At 38.5% G+C, this 17,177-nt stretch overlaps 2 protein-coding genes across 2 annotated transcripts; both read left to right on the top strand.

Moving 5' to 3' along the window:
- The first annotated feature begins 1,213 nt into the window (after window positions 1-1,213).
- Window positions 1,214-4,891, top strand: LOC113534726 (extracellular calcium-sensing receptor-like). The gene is made up of 6 exons (XM_026927682.3): window positions 1,214-1,410; window positions 1,591-1,879; window positions 2,258-3,013; window positions 3,096-3,323; window positions 3,692-3,815; window positions 3,978-4,891. Exons 1-6 carry the CDS (start codon window positions 1,214-1,216, stop codon window positions 4,889-4,891), a joined length of 2,508 nt encoding a protein of 835 aa, XP_026783483.2.
- Window positions 4,892-13,164: 8,273 nt separating this feature from the next.
- LOC113534611 (extracellular calcium-sensing receptor-like) lies at window positions 13,165-16,914 on the top strand. Its single transcript, XM_026927531.2, has 5 exons — window positions 13,165-13,434; window positions 14,360-15,115; window positions 15,201-15,428; window positions 15,712-15,835; window positions 16,001-16,914. Exons 1-5 carry the CDS (start codon window positions 13,180-13,182, stop codon window positions 16,912-16,914), a joined length of 2,277 nt encoding a protein of 758 aa, XP_026783332.2. The 5' UTR covers window positions 13,165-13,179.
- Window positions 16,915-17,177: the final 263 nt, after the last annotated feature.

Below are 17,177 nucleotides of genomic sequence, written 5' to 3'. Positions count from 1 at the left end.
TTCCCAGCAGAACAGTGCCCAGAGCATCACATTGCCTCTGCCGGCTTGCCTTCTTCCCATAGTGCATCCTGGTGTCATCTCTTCCCAAGCTAAGCAATGCATACACATCTGGCCCTCCACATGATGTAAAAGAAAACGTGATTCCTCAAACCAGGCTGCCTTCTTCCAATGCTCCATGGTCCAGTTCTGATGCTCACGTGCCCATTGTATGTGCTTTAGGCAGTGGACAGGGGTCAGCATAGGCACTCTGACTGGTCTGTGGCTACACATCCCCATACGCAGCAAGCTGCCATGCATATGTTCTGACACCTTTCTATCATAGCCAGCATTAACTTTTTTTGCTACAGTACCTCTTCTGTGGGATCAGACCAGATGGGCTAGCCTTTGCTCCCTCATGCACATCAATGAGCCTTGTGCACCCATGACTCACCACTTTTGGTAGGTACTAACCACTGCATACCGGGAACACCCCACAAGACCTGCCGTTTTGGAGATGCTCTGACCCAGTCCTACCTCTACACCTAACTCTACACCTAACTCTAACCCTAACCTTAACCTTGAAAACCAAAAGGAAACCTTTTGTCTTTTAAGTTTTGAAAAAATAAAGCAGTTTTCCTCCTAGGGCAAGCTAAATGTCTCCACAAAGTCAAAAAGTTAAAGCCAAGGGTCTGCTGTTCAATTAATTTGATAAGCTGGTCAAATTAATTAATCAAGTGCTGGTGGCAGCTGAGGATGTATGAGGCAGGGACTTGTTACCAACCTGTTTAATATTTGCAGTGTACAATAGCCCCAGGCCTCAAATGGCTTTTTCTTAATTGAATTACTGTCTGGGTAGTGACAATGTAGGCTGCTAGCTGTCACCAAAGAGACCTAGGAGTATCACCTATTCCCCTACTGGTCAGTGAACACATACAAAAATACAACAATGCAAACAGATTGTCCACGCAGTTTGACAGCACATGCAGTTAGCCCAGCATACACAAGCCTAACACAGTGTTCATAAATAATTTGAGTGGGAATTGTTGAGTAAATTACATAAATCAGATAGGTGCAGCTATAATCTTGTGCAATAATGACATCATAATGCTTACCACCTCTCTGATTTGTCCAAATTGAATAAGTAGTCTTACTCAAAAGACTCAGAGCATGTCTATAAATATGTGAAGAGCATATCTGTTGAGGATTGAGCCTGCAAACACACTGGACATATATTATGATGTTATTCCTTGTACCACTCCTTTCTCTTAGCCTGGCAAAGGGAGAAAATTGCCATATTCTGGAAAACCCTGAATATCCTCTGTTATCTAAAGATGGAGATGCGATAATTGGAGCTATCTTTTCAATACATAGTGGTACACAGATACAGTCACTGACATATACTGAAAAACCTCAACCTTTAATATGCATTAGGTTTGTTGTAGTGGAAAATTTCACATTTGCATTATATTTACACAACACTATATATTATAATTATATTTAATATTTTTTAAGGAAAACTGTACTGCATTTCTGCATTGGAATTCTTTTACTTTTGACTTTGTATTAAATGTGTGATTTATATTTTCTTATTCTTTTTATGTATATTTGTAGATTTAACCTCAGAGAATTTCGCTTTGCTCAGACCATGATTTTTGTAATTGAAGAAATCAACAGAAGCAACCACTTGCTCCCAAATATCACAATTGGTTATAGGATTTATGACAACTGTGTGTCAAGATTGTTATCTATGAAGGCAGCCGTGGCTTTGATGAATGGTATGGATATAACAGCAGATGATGCCTGCTCGGGTCAAGCAGTAGTACAAGCCATCATAGGGGAGTCAGAGTCTACTCCTACTATAGCACTCACAAGAACTACAGGGCCTTTTAAGATCCCAGTGGTAAGGATTAATGATTTAAATAATTAATAATCACTTTTGAATAGTTTAAAAAACCTGATTATCTTAATTTATAAAAAGGTGTCTGCAGTTAAGTATAAACTTGTAATAATTATGTTTAATATGCTATCAGATGTGCATGTTTACCCTAGATATCTATTTGTTTTGAGCAATTTACTGTGTTATCAGGATTGTTAACATAAGCATACTTCTGCATTTATAGAGCACATAATACATAAATAATCTTTTCACAGATTATCTTTTCTGTAATTCTGTGAATCTGTAATTTCCTCTTATTAAAAAGCCAATAAATATGGAAAAACTCTGAGAAAAAAAATCCAATCAAACAGGATCTATTTTTATCTGTCCTTCTCTACTCAGATAAGTCATGCTGCCACATGTGAATGTTTGAGCAACAGAAAAGAGTATCCCTCTTTCTTCAGGACCATAGCAAGTGACTACTACCAGAGTAGAGCACTGGTATATTTGGTCAAGCACTTTGGCTGGTCTTGGGTGGGAGCTGTGAACAGTGATAATGACTATGGCAACAATGGAATGGCCATTTTTCTGAATGCAGCCAAAGAGGAGGGAATATGTGTTGAGTACTCAGAAAAGTTTGACCGGTCAGATCCTGAGAAAATCATGAGAGTGGCGGATATTATTAAGAAAGGCACAGCAAAAGTAATAATCATATTTCTTGCCCAAATTGATATGAATATTCTAATAGATCATCTTATTTTAAAGAATGTCATTGGCTACCAGATGATTGGTGTTGAAGGATGGATTACTGCAGTCAATCTAGTAACACCAGCAAATTACAACATATTGGCTGGATCCATTGGATTGGATGTGGGAAAATTGAACATTGGTGGTTTTGCTGACTATGTTATAAAAGAGTTTTGGCAAACAGCTTTCCCTTGCTTGAATACAGAGGGAAACATTTCTCAAACTGAAATCAACTGCAACAAATATGAAGATATAATTCCATTTAAAAACTACAATGAAGATATATCAGAATTGAGATATGCCAATAACATCTACAATGCAGTTTATGCCGTGGCATATTCTCTACACAGCCTGTTGAGATGCACAGAAAACGAGAGCTGTGAGAAAGACAAAACAATACAACCATGGCAGGTAACAGAGAAGAAACAAAGCAGGCTATGTTCATTACTGATGTTGTCATGAAATAAATACTTGTTTGCCTTTTCCGTTGAAGGTTGCTGAGTCTCTAAAGAGGGTCAATTTTACCACCAAATTAGGAGAACAAGTGTGGTTTGACAGCACTGGTGCAACAGCTGCAAAGTACGATGTGGTGAACTGGCAACGAGGGTTCAATGGAGAAGTGCAGTTTAAGGCAGTGGGTTATTATGATGCCTCACTGCCAAGTGGACAACAGTTTGTCCTAAACACTGAAGATATAGTGTGGGCTGGAGAAAAAAGAGAAGTACATGCATTGTTTACTAATTCTAGCTTGTATTTTTTATGAAATATAATCTACACTGAAATACATGATTTTTGAATTTTTTAAAAAATAAGTTTAAGTCCATTTTGAAATTAATATTTCAAAATAGTGCTTATAGTATAAAAATACAATGCTAAAAAAGCTTGTAATTTATTAATGAGCAAATGATTATGTCTCAACAGCTTCATGGAACTGACAGATAGAATGGTAGAATTTGAATGTTCTGAAAGATTTTCTAAATTAAAATAGATCAGTAATAAGTGGATTACAATTGTGCCTCAAGCAATTTATATTTGCAGAATTCTATGTGAAAAATACTGATTGTAGCTATAATATATTGTTCATATTAGAAGCCAAGGTCTGTGTGCAGTGAGAGCTGTCCTCCAGGAACCAGGAAAGCTGCACAGAAAGGAAGGCCTGTCTGTTGCTACGACTGTATACCATGTGCAGAGGGAGAGATCAGTAACCAGACAGGTAATTTCAACATTACCAAGTGTCAAAGACAAGTGGTTAATTATACATTTTGTATCCTCCTTTTATTATTTAGGATACAGTTCCTGAACAATAGCATTAATAAATGAAATCATGAAATAAAGTTCATTTTTCTTCCTAATCACAACCACGATTATTTTTCAGATTCAAATAACTGTGAGAAGTGTCCAGGAGAATACTGGTCTAATGCTGATAGAGATAAATGTGTGTTAAAGATCATAGAATTTCTTTCATTTACAGAGGTTATGGGGATAGTACTGGTATTTTTTTCCTTGTTTGGAGCCGCATTAACCATGTTAGTAGCTATTTTATTTTTAATAGAAAAAGACACTCCCATTGTTAAGGCCAACAACTCTGAACTGAGCTTCCTGCTGCTGTTCTCCCTGACTCTGTGTTTCCTCTGTTCACTTACTTTCATTGGACGGCCCTCTCAGTGGTCCTGTATGCTGCGACACACAGCGTTTGGGATCACGTTTGTCCTCTGTATCTCCTGTGTACTGGGGAAAACAGTAGTTGTTCTAATGGCCTTCAGGGCTACACTTCCAGGCAGTAATGTAATGAAATGGTTTGGGCCTCTACAGCAGAGACTCAGTGTACTTGCATTCACTCTTATACAGGTCCTTATTTGTGTGCTGTGGTTAACAGTTTCTCCTCCTTTTCCCTACAAGAACATGAACTACTACAAGGAAAGGATCATATTAGAATGTAACTTGGGCTCAGCTATAGGTTTCTGGGCAGTGTTGGGTTATATTGGAGTACTTGCTTTCTTGTGCTTTGTTTTGGCTTTCCTAGCTAGAAAGCTGCCAGATAATTTTAATGAAGCTAAATTCATCACATTCAGCATACTCATATTCTGTGCTGTGTGGATAACCTTTATTCCAGCTTATGTCAGCTCTCCTGGAAAATTTACTGTAGCTGTGGAGATATTTGCTATTTTGGCCTCTAGTTTTGCTCTACTGTTCTGTATATTTACACCTAAATGTTATATTATTCTGTTTAAACCTGAACTAAACACAAAGAAAAATATGATGGGTAAAATGGCATCGAAATCACTTTAAGAAACAAGTTGTTCAAATCTTCAAAAATATATATCATCATGTTAGCTGTAAAATGTTGAATTTGGACACATACTGTCAAATATAATCAACTAAATAATATTTATAAAACTTACTTCTAATTAAATCTATCCATAATATGGATATGCATAAGAACTGATTAAACTAATCAGAAAAAAAAATCAGTGTTGTATCTTATCTCTGCCAATAGAAATATATTTTGTATTCAGCAGCATGCATGTTTCATGAATGTAATACAATTATCTCATTGGCACTAACAATTTGTGATATGTCAATTTTCCTGACAAAAGGGAAGCTAAGAGTGATATCTTCTCATATTATTAGGCCCCAGTGTATATAAGCATAAATCAACAAATCAACCAATAAACAAACAAGTACATAATGTATAATGTAAGACAATATGTCATGATGGAATAAAAAAAATAAACTTCACAAACAAAATATGATTGTGCTAGATGATGGATGGTCTTTCCTCTACTTTTAAAATGCATCTGCTATGGGATCCATTAGATCAGCAGAGGGCACTGAAGACTGACATTTAAGACCACAATCACATGCACTAGGCAACATTTCTCACACAATTTACCCAATATGCTTATTTATTCCAATTCAGATATAGGGGCAGGAACATGTGGAATGGTGATGGAGGTGGTTCTGGTTTTGCAGGCTCTGAGAAGATTGTAATACAGACCCTCACTAGTATGGCACAAACAAAGATTCATTTTAATACATAGGAAAAAAGCAGGACAGAGGCATGATTCATCCCACAACTCAGATGATTGTAAACAAATCAGTTTATGGTAAACTTTGGCATATCTAAAAGCAAACATAGGGCAGCTGCTAAAAGACAGCAGCAAGCATGGTCAAAGAGAATTAGCTGACACTCTAATAGCAAAGAACTGCATTTACAACTGGCAGACACTGTTATCTACAGTGACTTACATTATATCATTTATGTAACTGAGGTCTAAGGGCTTTGTGCCTAGCTGTAGCAGGTTAGCAGTGGAGGGATTTGAACTTACAACGTTCAGAGCAGTAGTCTAACAGCTTAACCACTGAGCTACATTTAAACAATTGCAATTCTAAAAAAATAAATAATCATTTATTTCAATTACAAAGTTTGTTTTAAGAAAGGCTAAAATGTATAAGAGAATTACAGGACCCCACATCAATTCAATGGGCAAAAAAACAAAAGGGCAACTGACAACAGAAACCACTACATAATCAATTAAATTGGCTCATCTGCATGCTTCCGCTTTACTACACTCATGGTAGACACAACAAAATCTAGAAGGGGTGGAATATGTAAGAGAACTCAAAAGACATTAACAAGCAAATCACAAGAAACAAGTTACATAAATAAAAATGGCAAAACCAAACAACGAAAACAAAAAAGGCAAAAACAAAAACGTAAACCAAGACAAAGACAACAAAGGCAAAGACCGAAAGCAAAATAAAAGCAAATATGACTAAGTAAACCAAAATAAAGGCAAAGTATGACAATGTGAGCATGCAAGCAAGATGGTGTTGCACACAGATGCAGTGGACCGGGGCTCCCCATGTAAATACCACTTTTTCTTTTATCTTTATTATCTCATTTTATTTTTAAGCACACTTACATTAAAGAACCAATTACAACTATTGGACATTGGACTAAAAAGCTTCAAACCATCTCCTTCTCCCCACATCCCAGACGAACTACTATGGACAACAGAGCCTGCTTGGGTCAACATCCAGGAGAAGAGGAGGTGCAGGTGGCGGCAAGAGAGGCAAGTGAGCCAGCATAAACGCTAGGCTAAAGAGCCCCTCTTATTAGCCCACATTCTTGAGTTTGTCGCGACCACCCAGTCCATATCCAACAAAATCAATGAGATACGACTGAGACTCTTTATTAAGAAGATGGACAGCTGTGCCACTATTTTCATTGGAACCTGGCTGAATGCTAACATCACAACTTAAAGACAAAGGTGGTGGTGTTTGTATTTATATAAAAGACTGATACACTACAGCTGACACTATTGAGCAATTCTGCTCTCAGGACATGGAAGTGATGTGAAAATGCAGACCTTTCTATCTACAGAGACCATTCACTGTTGTCATCATAAATGCACAAGCTAATGCTAAGCTAAAACAGGCTGAACTTCATGATGCTATATGTGAACAACAGAACACACACTCAGACAGTGTTTTCATAATAGCAGGGGATTTTATTCAGTCCAACCTCTGGTCAGTGCTTCCCAAATTTTACCAGCCTGTAGATTTTCCAACCACCAGGAAATATACCTACAAGAATGACTACAAAGCATTCCCCTCCATGTCGGCCGGTCAGATCACCTTTCTTTCTTCCTAGCACCAGCGTACAGACCCATCATTGCAAAATCAAAACAAACCATGCTAACCGTAACAATCTGGCCTGAGGGGGCCATCTCAGAACTAGAGGACTGCTTTGATAACACTAATTGGGATCCGTCTGCACGAGATGCCACCAGGGCTCTCACACAGACTTAAATATATATGTCTTCTCCGTTGTAGCCTATATTAACTTTTGTATGGATAATGTTACCACTGTACAGAACATTTGCACATTCCCAAACTGGAAACCTTGAATGAACAAGGATGTCCAGACATCCTGTTAAAGGCTTGTTATCATGCCTTTCGTGCAGGTCATATGGGGGCCTACAGAACAGCCAGGTCTGACCTAAGGAAAGGCATCAGGAGGCCCAGGCTTCAGCACTGCCATAAACCGCAGAACAAAGTGCACTTTAGCAGCTCAGACCCCTGACGCTTGTGGCAAATCATAAAGACCATCACTGATTACAAAAGCAACATCTGCCCAACCACAATCAACACATCTCTCTCATGAACTGAACAACTGCTTCACACAATTTGACAGAGACAATAGTGAACCCATCAATAAGTTGATGTTGGTAGGGGATATACAATCATTTGTGCTGAGCTCCCACAAAGTGAGATGAGCCCTAAGCCACACCAACCCTAACAAAACAGCTGGACCAGATGGAGTTCCCAGATGGGTAGTGAAGCACGGTGCTGGGCAGCTGACAGCAATTTTCACCAACCTCTTCAACTGTACCCACCTGCCTCAAGTCAGTGATCATCATTCCAGTTCCAAAGCTAACAGCTGTTAAGAACCAGAATGATGATTATACGGTAGCACTGACCCCCATAATCATGAAGTGCTTTGGATGACTAGTCCTGGCCCACAAAAAAGCCACATCTCCTCCACCCTAGACCAACTACAATATGCCTACAGAAAAAAAAAAACAGTTCTACTTAGTATGCTATTTCTCTGGCCCTCTACACTGCCCTGTCACATCTCAAATGGGGTGACACCTATGTCAGAATGCTTTTTATCGATTATAGCTTCACCTTCAAAATGATTCCCCCCAACAAACTAGGCTTCGACCTTCATAATCTTGGCTTAATTGCACATGTATGCAACTGGATTCTGGACCACTGTCTAGGGCCCCATTCACACCTGGCATTATGTGATGTTGCCATATGCATCCCAAACCACCTCTGAATGTGATTTGTGTGGTCGGATCACAATGTGTCTTCGACACATAATCAAAGCTCACAGATGCCACAACCTTCATAGTGCTGATCTAAGACATGGGATAACAAGTCAGCCTACAGGGAGGAAATCAAGAACTCGGAGACATGGAGTCGTAATAACACTCTGGCTCTCAACTACAAGAAAACCAAAGAACTGATCCTGGACTTCAGAAAACAAAATCACAGTGTTCATCATTTTTATTTGCATCCTTTATTGTATATCTATTGTCTTACCCTTTACTCATTGTACTTGTACAGTGACAGTAATGGCATCTCATCTTATCTCATCAGCGAATCTGAGCTGCTTTGATACCCTAAACAGCAGTAAGCCAGGTTACAAATACCTCCTGCCAATAAAAGCACTACTAACTTGGCTGGAATAGCGTTTCACCATTGCACCCCAACGATTATGAGCCACACCCAGAATAAGCATCTATATGCATGAGGATTAATAACAGGAAAATTAGGGTATCAACAGTCCAGGTCACTGCCAGAAAACTGAGATAGTCAAATCCAAGACAATATCAAGAACGTGCTCAGAGAACAGGGCAGGGTCAAAATACCAGATATCACAAAATTCATTAAAGACAAAAGGTCTGGGCAAAAGATAAGACAAGTTCATATACAAGAAATCCAAAATAAAAATGTCTCAGAACTCAAGTTCAAGTCCATGTGTTTTAAATTGCAAAGAAGCAGTTCAAAATTCAAGGATGGGCACCTTCTGGTGGTCTGGAAGGGATATGTCCAGAATGGATGCTACTATATATATATATAGTATACATTTTTATTTATTTTCAGGGTCTCAAAGGTATTCAGACAATTGACTAACAAGAAGTTAATTGACCAGGTATGGTCCGTTCCCTCGTTACTTCAAGACAAATGAAGCAGATAAAAGGTCTGGAGTTGATATCAGGTATTGAGTTTACATTTGGCAGCTGTTCGACTGGAGCTACCAATGTGAAGTCCAAGGAGATCTCAATGCAAGTGAAGGAGGCCATCATTAGGCTGAAAAAAGCAACATAAATCTATAAAAGAGAGAGCAAAAACATTAGGTGTGGCCAAATCAACAGTTGGGTACATTCTTAGAAAGAAAAAAAGCACTGGTTAGCTCAACAACATCGACAGGCCTGGAAGAACATGGAAGACAACTAAAGTGAATGATCGCAGAGTCCTTTCCCTGGTGAAGAAAAACCCCTTCACAACATCAACAGAAGTCAAGAATACTCTGGAGAAGGTAGGCGTATCATTGTCAAAATCTACAATCAAGAGACGCCTTCACGAATGTAAATATAGAAAGTTTACAACAAGGTGCAAACCACTGGTAACATTCAAGAACAGGAAATCCAGATTAGACTTTGCCAGAAAACATCTAAAAAAGCCTCCAATGTTCTGCAATAAGATTCTTTGGACTGATGAAACCAAGATTAACTTGTACCAGAATGATGGGAAGAGAAAAGTATGGCGAAAGAAAGGAACAGCTCATGATCCGAAGTATACCACATCATGTGTAAAACATGGTAGAGGCAGTGTTATGGCATGGGCATGTATGGCTGCGAATGGAACGAGCTCACTGGTGTTTATTGATGATGGGCTACAAAATGCTACAAAACTGGACGCCGCTTCACAGTGCAGGTGGATAATGACCCTAAACATGCTGCGAAAGCAACTCAAGACTTTTTGAAGGCAAAGAAATGGAATATTCTTCAATGGCCAAGTGAGTCGCCTGATCTCAACCCAATAGAGCATGCTTTTCACTTACTGAAGACAAGACTGAAGGCAGAAAGACCCACAAACAAGCAGCAACTGAAGGTGGCTGCAGTGAAGGCCTGGCAAAGCATCTCCAGGGAGGAAACTCAGAATTTGAGTTTTGAGAACATGGGCTCCAGACTTCAGGCAGTCATTGGCTGCAAAGGATTTTCATCCAAGTATGGTTATATTTACAATTATGTCACTTTGTCCAAATACCTTTGAGCCCCTGAAAATGGAGGTACTTCTTTGAAAATGGCTGTAAATGGGCGAAAAAGAGATTGTTAAATATGCTAATTGTCACGTAATGGTTACAGAATATGTACACTGTGCGCAGAGTGCAGCCAGGGACTCCAGCAAGACTAGCTATGACAGCATAACTAAAAGGGAGAGCCAGAAGGTAACACAGACATGAGGGCACACTGGGAGAAAAAGCCAGCCACTCCACTGTCAACAAACATGAGTGAACACATGAGAGTGGGGGCGACAGCATCCAAAGATCCCAGTTCACCCCAACGCTCTATGCCCATTGAACTCTCCATATCTGCTCCTTTACCTAAGGAAAAAATCATAAAAGGCTTGACTAAACAAACATGTTTTCAGCCTAGACTTAAACACTGAGACTGTATCTGAGTCCTGAACACTAATTGGAAGACTGTTCCGTAATTGTGGGGCTGTCTAAGAGAAAGCTCTGCCCCCTGCTGTAGCCATCACTATTCGAGGTACCAACAAGTAGCCTGCAGCTTTTGATTGAAGGTTGAGATTATGTTAGGCAGATCTGGCGTGGATGGCCTCTGCTTGCTGTATTTGAACAAAAACCAAAAGTGTTCTTTGAGAAAATGAAAAAAATGTGGCAGAAGGGAAAAGTGAAAAATACAACAAATAAAAATGTGCGAAAAGGAAATGAAAAAGAATTGAAAAAGAAAAAACAGTATAATTTAAACGCCAACACAGGCAAGAAACTCCCGGCAAAGGAATCGAAAACAGGAACTACTTGCTGCCTAATATATCCCACCCTTTAATAGGTGTCACTGTAACGAGATAATCAATGTTATTCACACCACCTGTCAGTGGTTTTAATGTTATGGCTGATTGGTGCTTACAAGGATTTTGAACTCTCTACAGCCAAAGACTACCATGTACAGTGCTCCTGGTGAAGCCAAGTGGTGCTGCTCTGTTTACACAGGCACTAGCAGGCGCATATTTTGATGTGTCACTAGATTGAGTGGGGCGTATTGCGGGGGAGTTGTAGCTATATAAGGACTTATTATTCACAAGTTACTATTGACGAGTCCAAGGCAAGTCGGGGGTCGTACAGGAAGAGTTGCAAGTCAAGTCCGAAGTCTATTTTTATGCAACATAAGTGTGACATGGACTCGAGTTGCAAACTTGAGTGCCCATCTCTGCTCAGCAGCAGGTAAAATGTTTTGTAGTTGCATTAAAAAAGCTGACAAAAATAATATGTGTAGCTATTGAATTGTTTGTAGATACAGTCACATTGATTGATCATACAAGTGCCTTTATTCTATCCAGTTGAGTAGCAGTTTATACAGGCAATGTTAGATAGGTGTGCCTCTAGATTGGACCATGAATCACACTAATATCACATACAATTTCCTATACCATTGTCTCCTCATTACCAAAACATCTCAAAATCTGAAAAAATTATATAAGAATTGAATACTGTAGAAATACAGAGTATGAAGAAATTTTACTGTAGGGCTTTTTAATAATGGTCCTGTGAAACTGGCACATGAGACTTTTGGATGTGGGAAAAAGGCCAAAAGGTGGAAGAACTTTACAGCAGACATCACCCAGAACCCACCATCAGCTTCACCCATGTATGTCACTTGTTGCATGTTGGATGAACATTGTGGGGCTGCCTTTATATTTTGGTCATGGGCAATGCCCAAATGTTTACTGAAGACCATAGCTCTGAGGAAAGCAACATCTTACAGAAAGCTTTCCTCCTTCCTCCATGGGGACTGAACTGGGAAAAATTCTCTTCATGAGCCTGAGCTACACCATATCCACACGGATGAGCTGATCAAGGGATTTAATCAAATGCTGACGAGGGTGGCAGCTGACGGTGTATGTGGCTGGGACCTATTTCCAGTTTATTTATTATTTGTTTTTTTTTAGGATTTGCTTCATGCCTCAAGAGCTTCTCCCTAAATGATTTACTGTGGCCAATGACCCCATAGCCACTGGGGGCTTCTAGAAGCCCATAGGCTTCTAGCTGTCACCAAAGAGGCCTAGGACCACCATCAATTCCCCCACTGATCAGTGAACACATACAAGAAAGTACAACAACATAAAAAGACAGTAAATGAAGGCCTACCATGCATAAAGCAATAAAAGTGTTTGTAAATAATTTGCATGGGCATTGTTGACTGAATTAAACCAGATATAAATGAAAGATGCATCTACTATCCTGTCCCATAATGACATCACAAAGTTTAACACTTCTCTGATATGTTTAAACTGAATGGTCATACCCAGAAGACCCAAAGCTTGTCTATAAATATCTGAATAGTTTTTCTGTTGAGGACTGAGACACCAAAAGCATTGGACGAACTTTGTGATGTTATTCCTTGTACTATTCATTTGTCTTAGCCTGGCAAAGGGAGAAAATTGCCATATTCTGGAAAACCCTGAATATCCTCTTCTATATAAAGATGGAGATGTGATAATTGGAGCTATCTTTTCAATACACGATGGTACACAGATCGAGTCACTGCCATATACTGAAAAACCTCAACCCTTAATCTGCATTAGGTTTGTTGTAATGGAATATTTCACATTGTAGTCATTTTTTAGGAAACCTGTATTATATTTGTGCATTGTATTGGTTTTATGTAGCTTTCATTTTATATTAAATATTATTGGAAAATATGATTTTTATGTATATTTGTAGATTTAACCTCAGCGAATTACGCCTTGCTCAGACCATGATTTTTGCAATTGATGAAATCAACAGAAGCAACAGCTTGCTCCCAAATATCTCAGTTGGTTACAGGATTTATGACAATTGTCTCTCAAGATTGTTATCTATGAAGGCAGCCATGGCTTTGATGAATGGTGTGGAAATAACAGCAGATAGTGGCTGCTCTGGACAAGCAGTAGTACAAGCCATCATAGGGGAGTCAGAGTCTTCTCCTACTATAGCACTTGCAAAAACTACAGGGCCTTTTAAGATCCCAGTGGTAAGTATCAATAATATTAATCATTATTTAATAACAATTTATTTAATAGTTATAAGACACATTTGAAATATGCATGAGATGATTATCTTCATTTATGGAGCAATGCCTACAGTTAAGTCATTATATTTCCATTCTTATGTATTTACTAATCAACAGTCCTCTGTGATGAGTCACTTTAACTTCAACAGCTAAGAGAAGCCTAATTTTACTTTGAGACACATTTGTAATATTTATGTTTAATATTCCATCAAATTTGCATGATTAATCTAGATATGTATTTGTTTTTGTACAAGACACATTATTCTTATGGGTGGTATGGAGGTGCAGCAAGCATCATTGCTGCCTCACAACTGCAAGGTCCTGGGCTGAATCTTGTGCTTGGGTTACTGCCTGTGCAGAGTTTTGCATGCTCGCTCTGTGTTCATGTGGCATTCCTCTGGGTTTCTACCCACTGTGCATAAACAGTCAGATAGGCAGACTGGCTACACTTAATTGCCCCTCGGTGTGAAAGAGTGTGTGAATGTGTGTGCGTGTATGTGTGTGTGTGTGTGTGTGTGTGAGAATGGTGTCCTGCAATGCTGGTGAATTTGCCTGCCTTGTGTCTAAAATTTCATGGATTGTCTCTGTGTCCACTGCAACCCTGACCAGGATAGAGTGGTAAAGATGAATGAATGAATGTTATTCTTACTATCAGCATTATTTACATGAGTGTGCTTGCGGATTTATAGTGTACATGATAATTAAGAATTGTTATCACAGCTTATAATTTTCTTTTGTGTTTTTTAGTGTTTGATGCTAGTTATATTATCCATTATAACAGGCTTCCATCTAATTTCCTCTTGCTACAAAAAGTGAGCATAATTGTGTATAAATGTGTACCCTCTCAAAAATGTATAATTTTTTTTACCTCTCTTTCTGTCCTTAGGTAAGTCATGCTGCCACCTGTGAATGTTTGAGCAACAGAAAAGAGTATCCCTCTTTCTTTAGGACCATAGCAAGTGACTACTACCAGAGTAGAGCATTGGTATATTTGGTCAAGCACTTTGGCTGGTCTTGGGTGGGAGCTGTGAACAGTGATAATGACTATGGCAACAATGGAATGGCCATTTTTCTGAATGCAGCCAAAGAGGAGGGAATATGTGTTGAGTACTCAGAGAAGTTTGACAGGTCAGATACTGCCAAAATCATGAGAGTGGCGGATATTATTAAGAAAGGCACAGCCAAAGTAATTATCATATTTCTTGCCCACTTTGATATGAAAATTCTAATAAACCAGCTTATTCTAAAAAATGTCACTGGCTACCAGATGATTGGTGTTGAAGCATGGATTACTTCTGTCAATCTAGTAACACCAGGAAGTTACAACATACTGGCTGGATCCATTGGTTTTGCTATAGGAAAACTGAACATTAGTGGTTTTGCTGACTATGTTGTCAACGAATTTTGGCAAACAGCAATCCCTTGCTTGCATACAGAGGGAAACATTTATCAAACTGAAAACAACTGCAGCAAATATAAAGATATGATTCAATTTAAAAACTACAATGAAGATGTATCAGAACTGAGGTATGCAAATAACATGTACAATGCGGTTTATGCTGTGGCACATTCTCTACACAGCCTTTTGAGATGCACAAAAAAACAGAGTTGTGAGAAAATCAAAACAATACAACCGTGGCAGGTAACACAAAAGACGAGAAGCAAAGTAGGTCATGTCCAAGACTGACACTCAGATGAAATTAATACTTGTATTTTCCCCTTTCAAGGTTGTTGAGTCTCTAAAAAAGGTAAATTTTACAACCAAATTAGGAGACCACATTTTGTTTGACAGCACTGGGGCAACGGCTGCAAAGTATGATGTAGTGAACTGGCAACGAGGGTTCAATGGAGAAGTGGAGTTTAAGGTTGTGGGCTATTATGATGCCTCTCTGCCATCTGGAAAGCAGTTTGTCCTAAATGCTGAAGATATAGTCTGGGCTGGAGAGAAAACAGAGGTAAATTGTTTACTCATTTTTTGAATTAAGAAATATCTAAACTAGAATAGATGATATTTAAAACAAAATCAGGCCTTATAAAGTTTTATATAACTTTTTTTGGCAAAAAATGTTCTAAAATTTTATCTACATCCCATGGAATATCCATGACATGATTTACACCAATATATTGCTTCAAAAAAAAAAAAGTACAAAGTACAAAGCGATGAGGCTGTTTGGATTTTATTGATAAATAAATGACTATGGATCAACCGCTGTAGCTATAATATATTGTTCACATTAGAAGCCAAGGTCTGTGTGCAGTGAGAGCTGTCCTCCGGGAACCAGAAAAGCTGCACAGAAAGGAAGGCCTGTCTGCTGCTACGACTGTATACCATGTGCAGAGGGAGAGATCAGTAACCAGACAGGTAATTTCCATATTACCATCTTTCAAAGACAAGTTGTTCATTGTACATTGTGTATCCTCCTTTTATTATTTAGAATACAGTTCCTGAACAACAGCATTAATAGATAAAACCATGAGATAAAGTTTATTTTCCTTCATAATATGAATAACCATGATTATTTTTCAGATTCAAATAACTGTGAGCAGTGTCCAGGAGAATTTTGGTCTAATGGTGACAGAGATAAATGTGTGTTAAAGGTCATAGAGTTTCTTTCATTTACAGAGGTTATGGGGATAGTACTGGTAGCTTTTTCTTTGTTTGGAGCTACATTAACTGTGTTAGTAGCTATTTTATTTCTAGTAGAAAGGGACACGCCTATTGTTAAAGCCAACAACTCTGAACTGAGCTTCCTGTTGCTGTTCTCCCTGACTCTGTGTTTCCTCTGTTCACTTACTTTCATTGGACGGCCCTCTCAGTGGTCCTGTATGCTGCGACACACAGCGTTTGGGATCACGTTTGTCCTCTGTATCTCCTGTGTACTGGGGAAAACAGTAGTTGTGCTAATGGCCTTCAGGGCTACACTTCCAGGCAGTAATGTTATGAAATGGTTTGGGCCTCCACAGCAGAGACTCAGTGTACTTGCCTTCACTCTCGTACAGGTTCTTATTTGTGTGCTGTGGTTAACAGTTTCTCCTCCTTTTCCCTACAAGAACATGAACTACTACAAGGAAAGGATCATATTAGAATGTAACTTGGGCTCAGCTATAGGTTTTTGGGCAGTGTTGGGTTACGTAGGAGTCCTTGCTTTCTTGTGCTTTGTTTTAGCTTTTCTAGCTAGAAAGTTGCCAGATAATTTTAATGAAGCTAAATTCATCACATTCAGCATACTCATATTCTGTGCTGTGTGGATAACCTTTATTCCAGCTTATGTTAGCTCTCCTGGAAAATTTACTGTAGCTGTGGAGATATTTGCCATTTTGGCATCAAGTTTTGCTCTATTATTCTGTATATTTACACCTAAATGTTATATTATTCTGTTTAAACCTGAACTAAACACAAAGAAAAATATGATGGGTAAAATGGCCTCTAAATCACATTAAGAAAAAATGTTGTTCAATCTGAAAACATTTTAGCTGGAGAATGTTACACTTGGACACAATGTCAAATATAATCTCTAAATAATATTTAGCTATATTACATCTAATTACATAAAATATGGATATGGATGAGAACTGATTAAACCTAAGTCATTAAAAAATTCACAATTGTGTCTTATCTCTGTCCATAGAAACATATTTTGTCTTCAGTAACATGTCTGTCTGTAATCAGGAAAATATGACAATTATTGCCAATATTCTTATTG

This window comes from Pangasianodon hypophthalmus, chromosome 6 (genome assembly GCF_027358585.1).
Source record: "Pangasianodon hypophthalmus isolate fPanHyp1 chromosome 6, fPanHyp1.pri, whole genome shotgun sequence".
In the NCBI taxonomy this organism is placed as follows: domain Eukaryota; kingdom Metazoa; phylum Chordata; class Actinopteri; order Siluriformes; family Pangasiidae; genus Pangasianodon; species Pangasianodon hypophthalmus.
The sequence above is the reverse complement of the archived record's forward strand: the minus strand, read 5'-3'. Positions and strand labels throughout refer to the sequence as shown.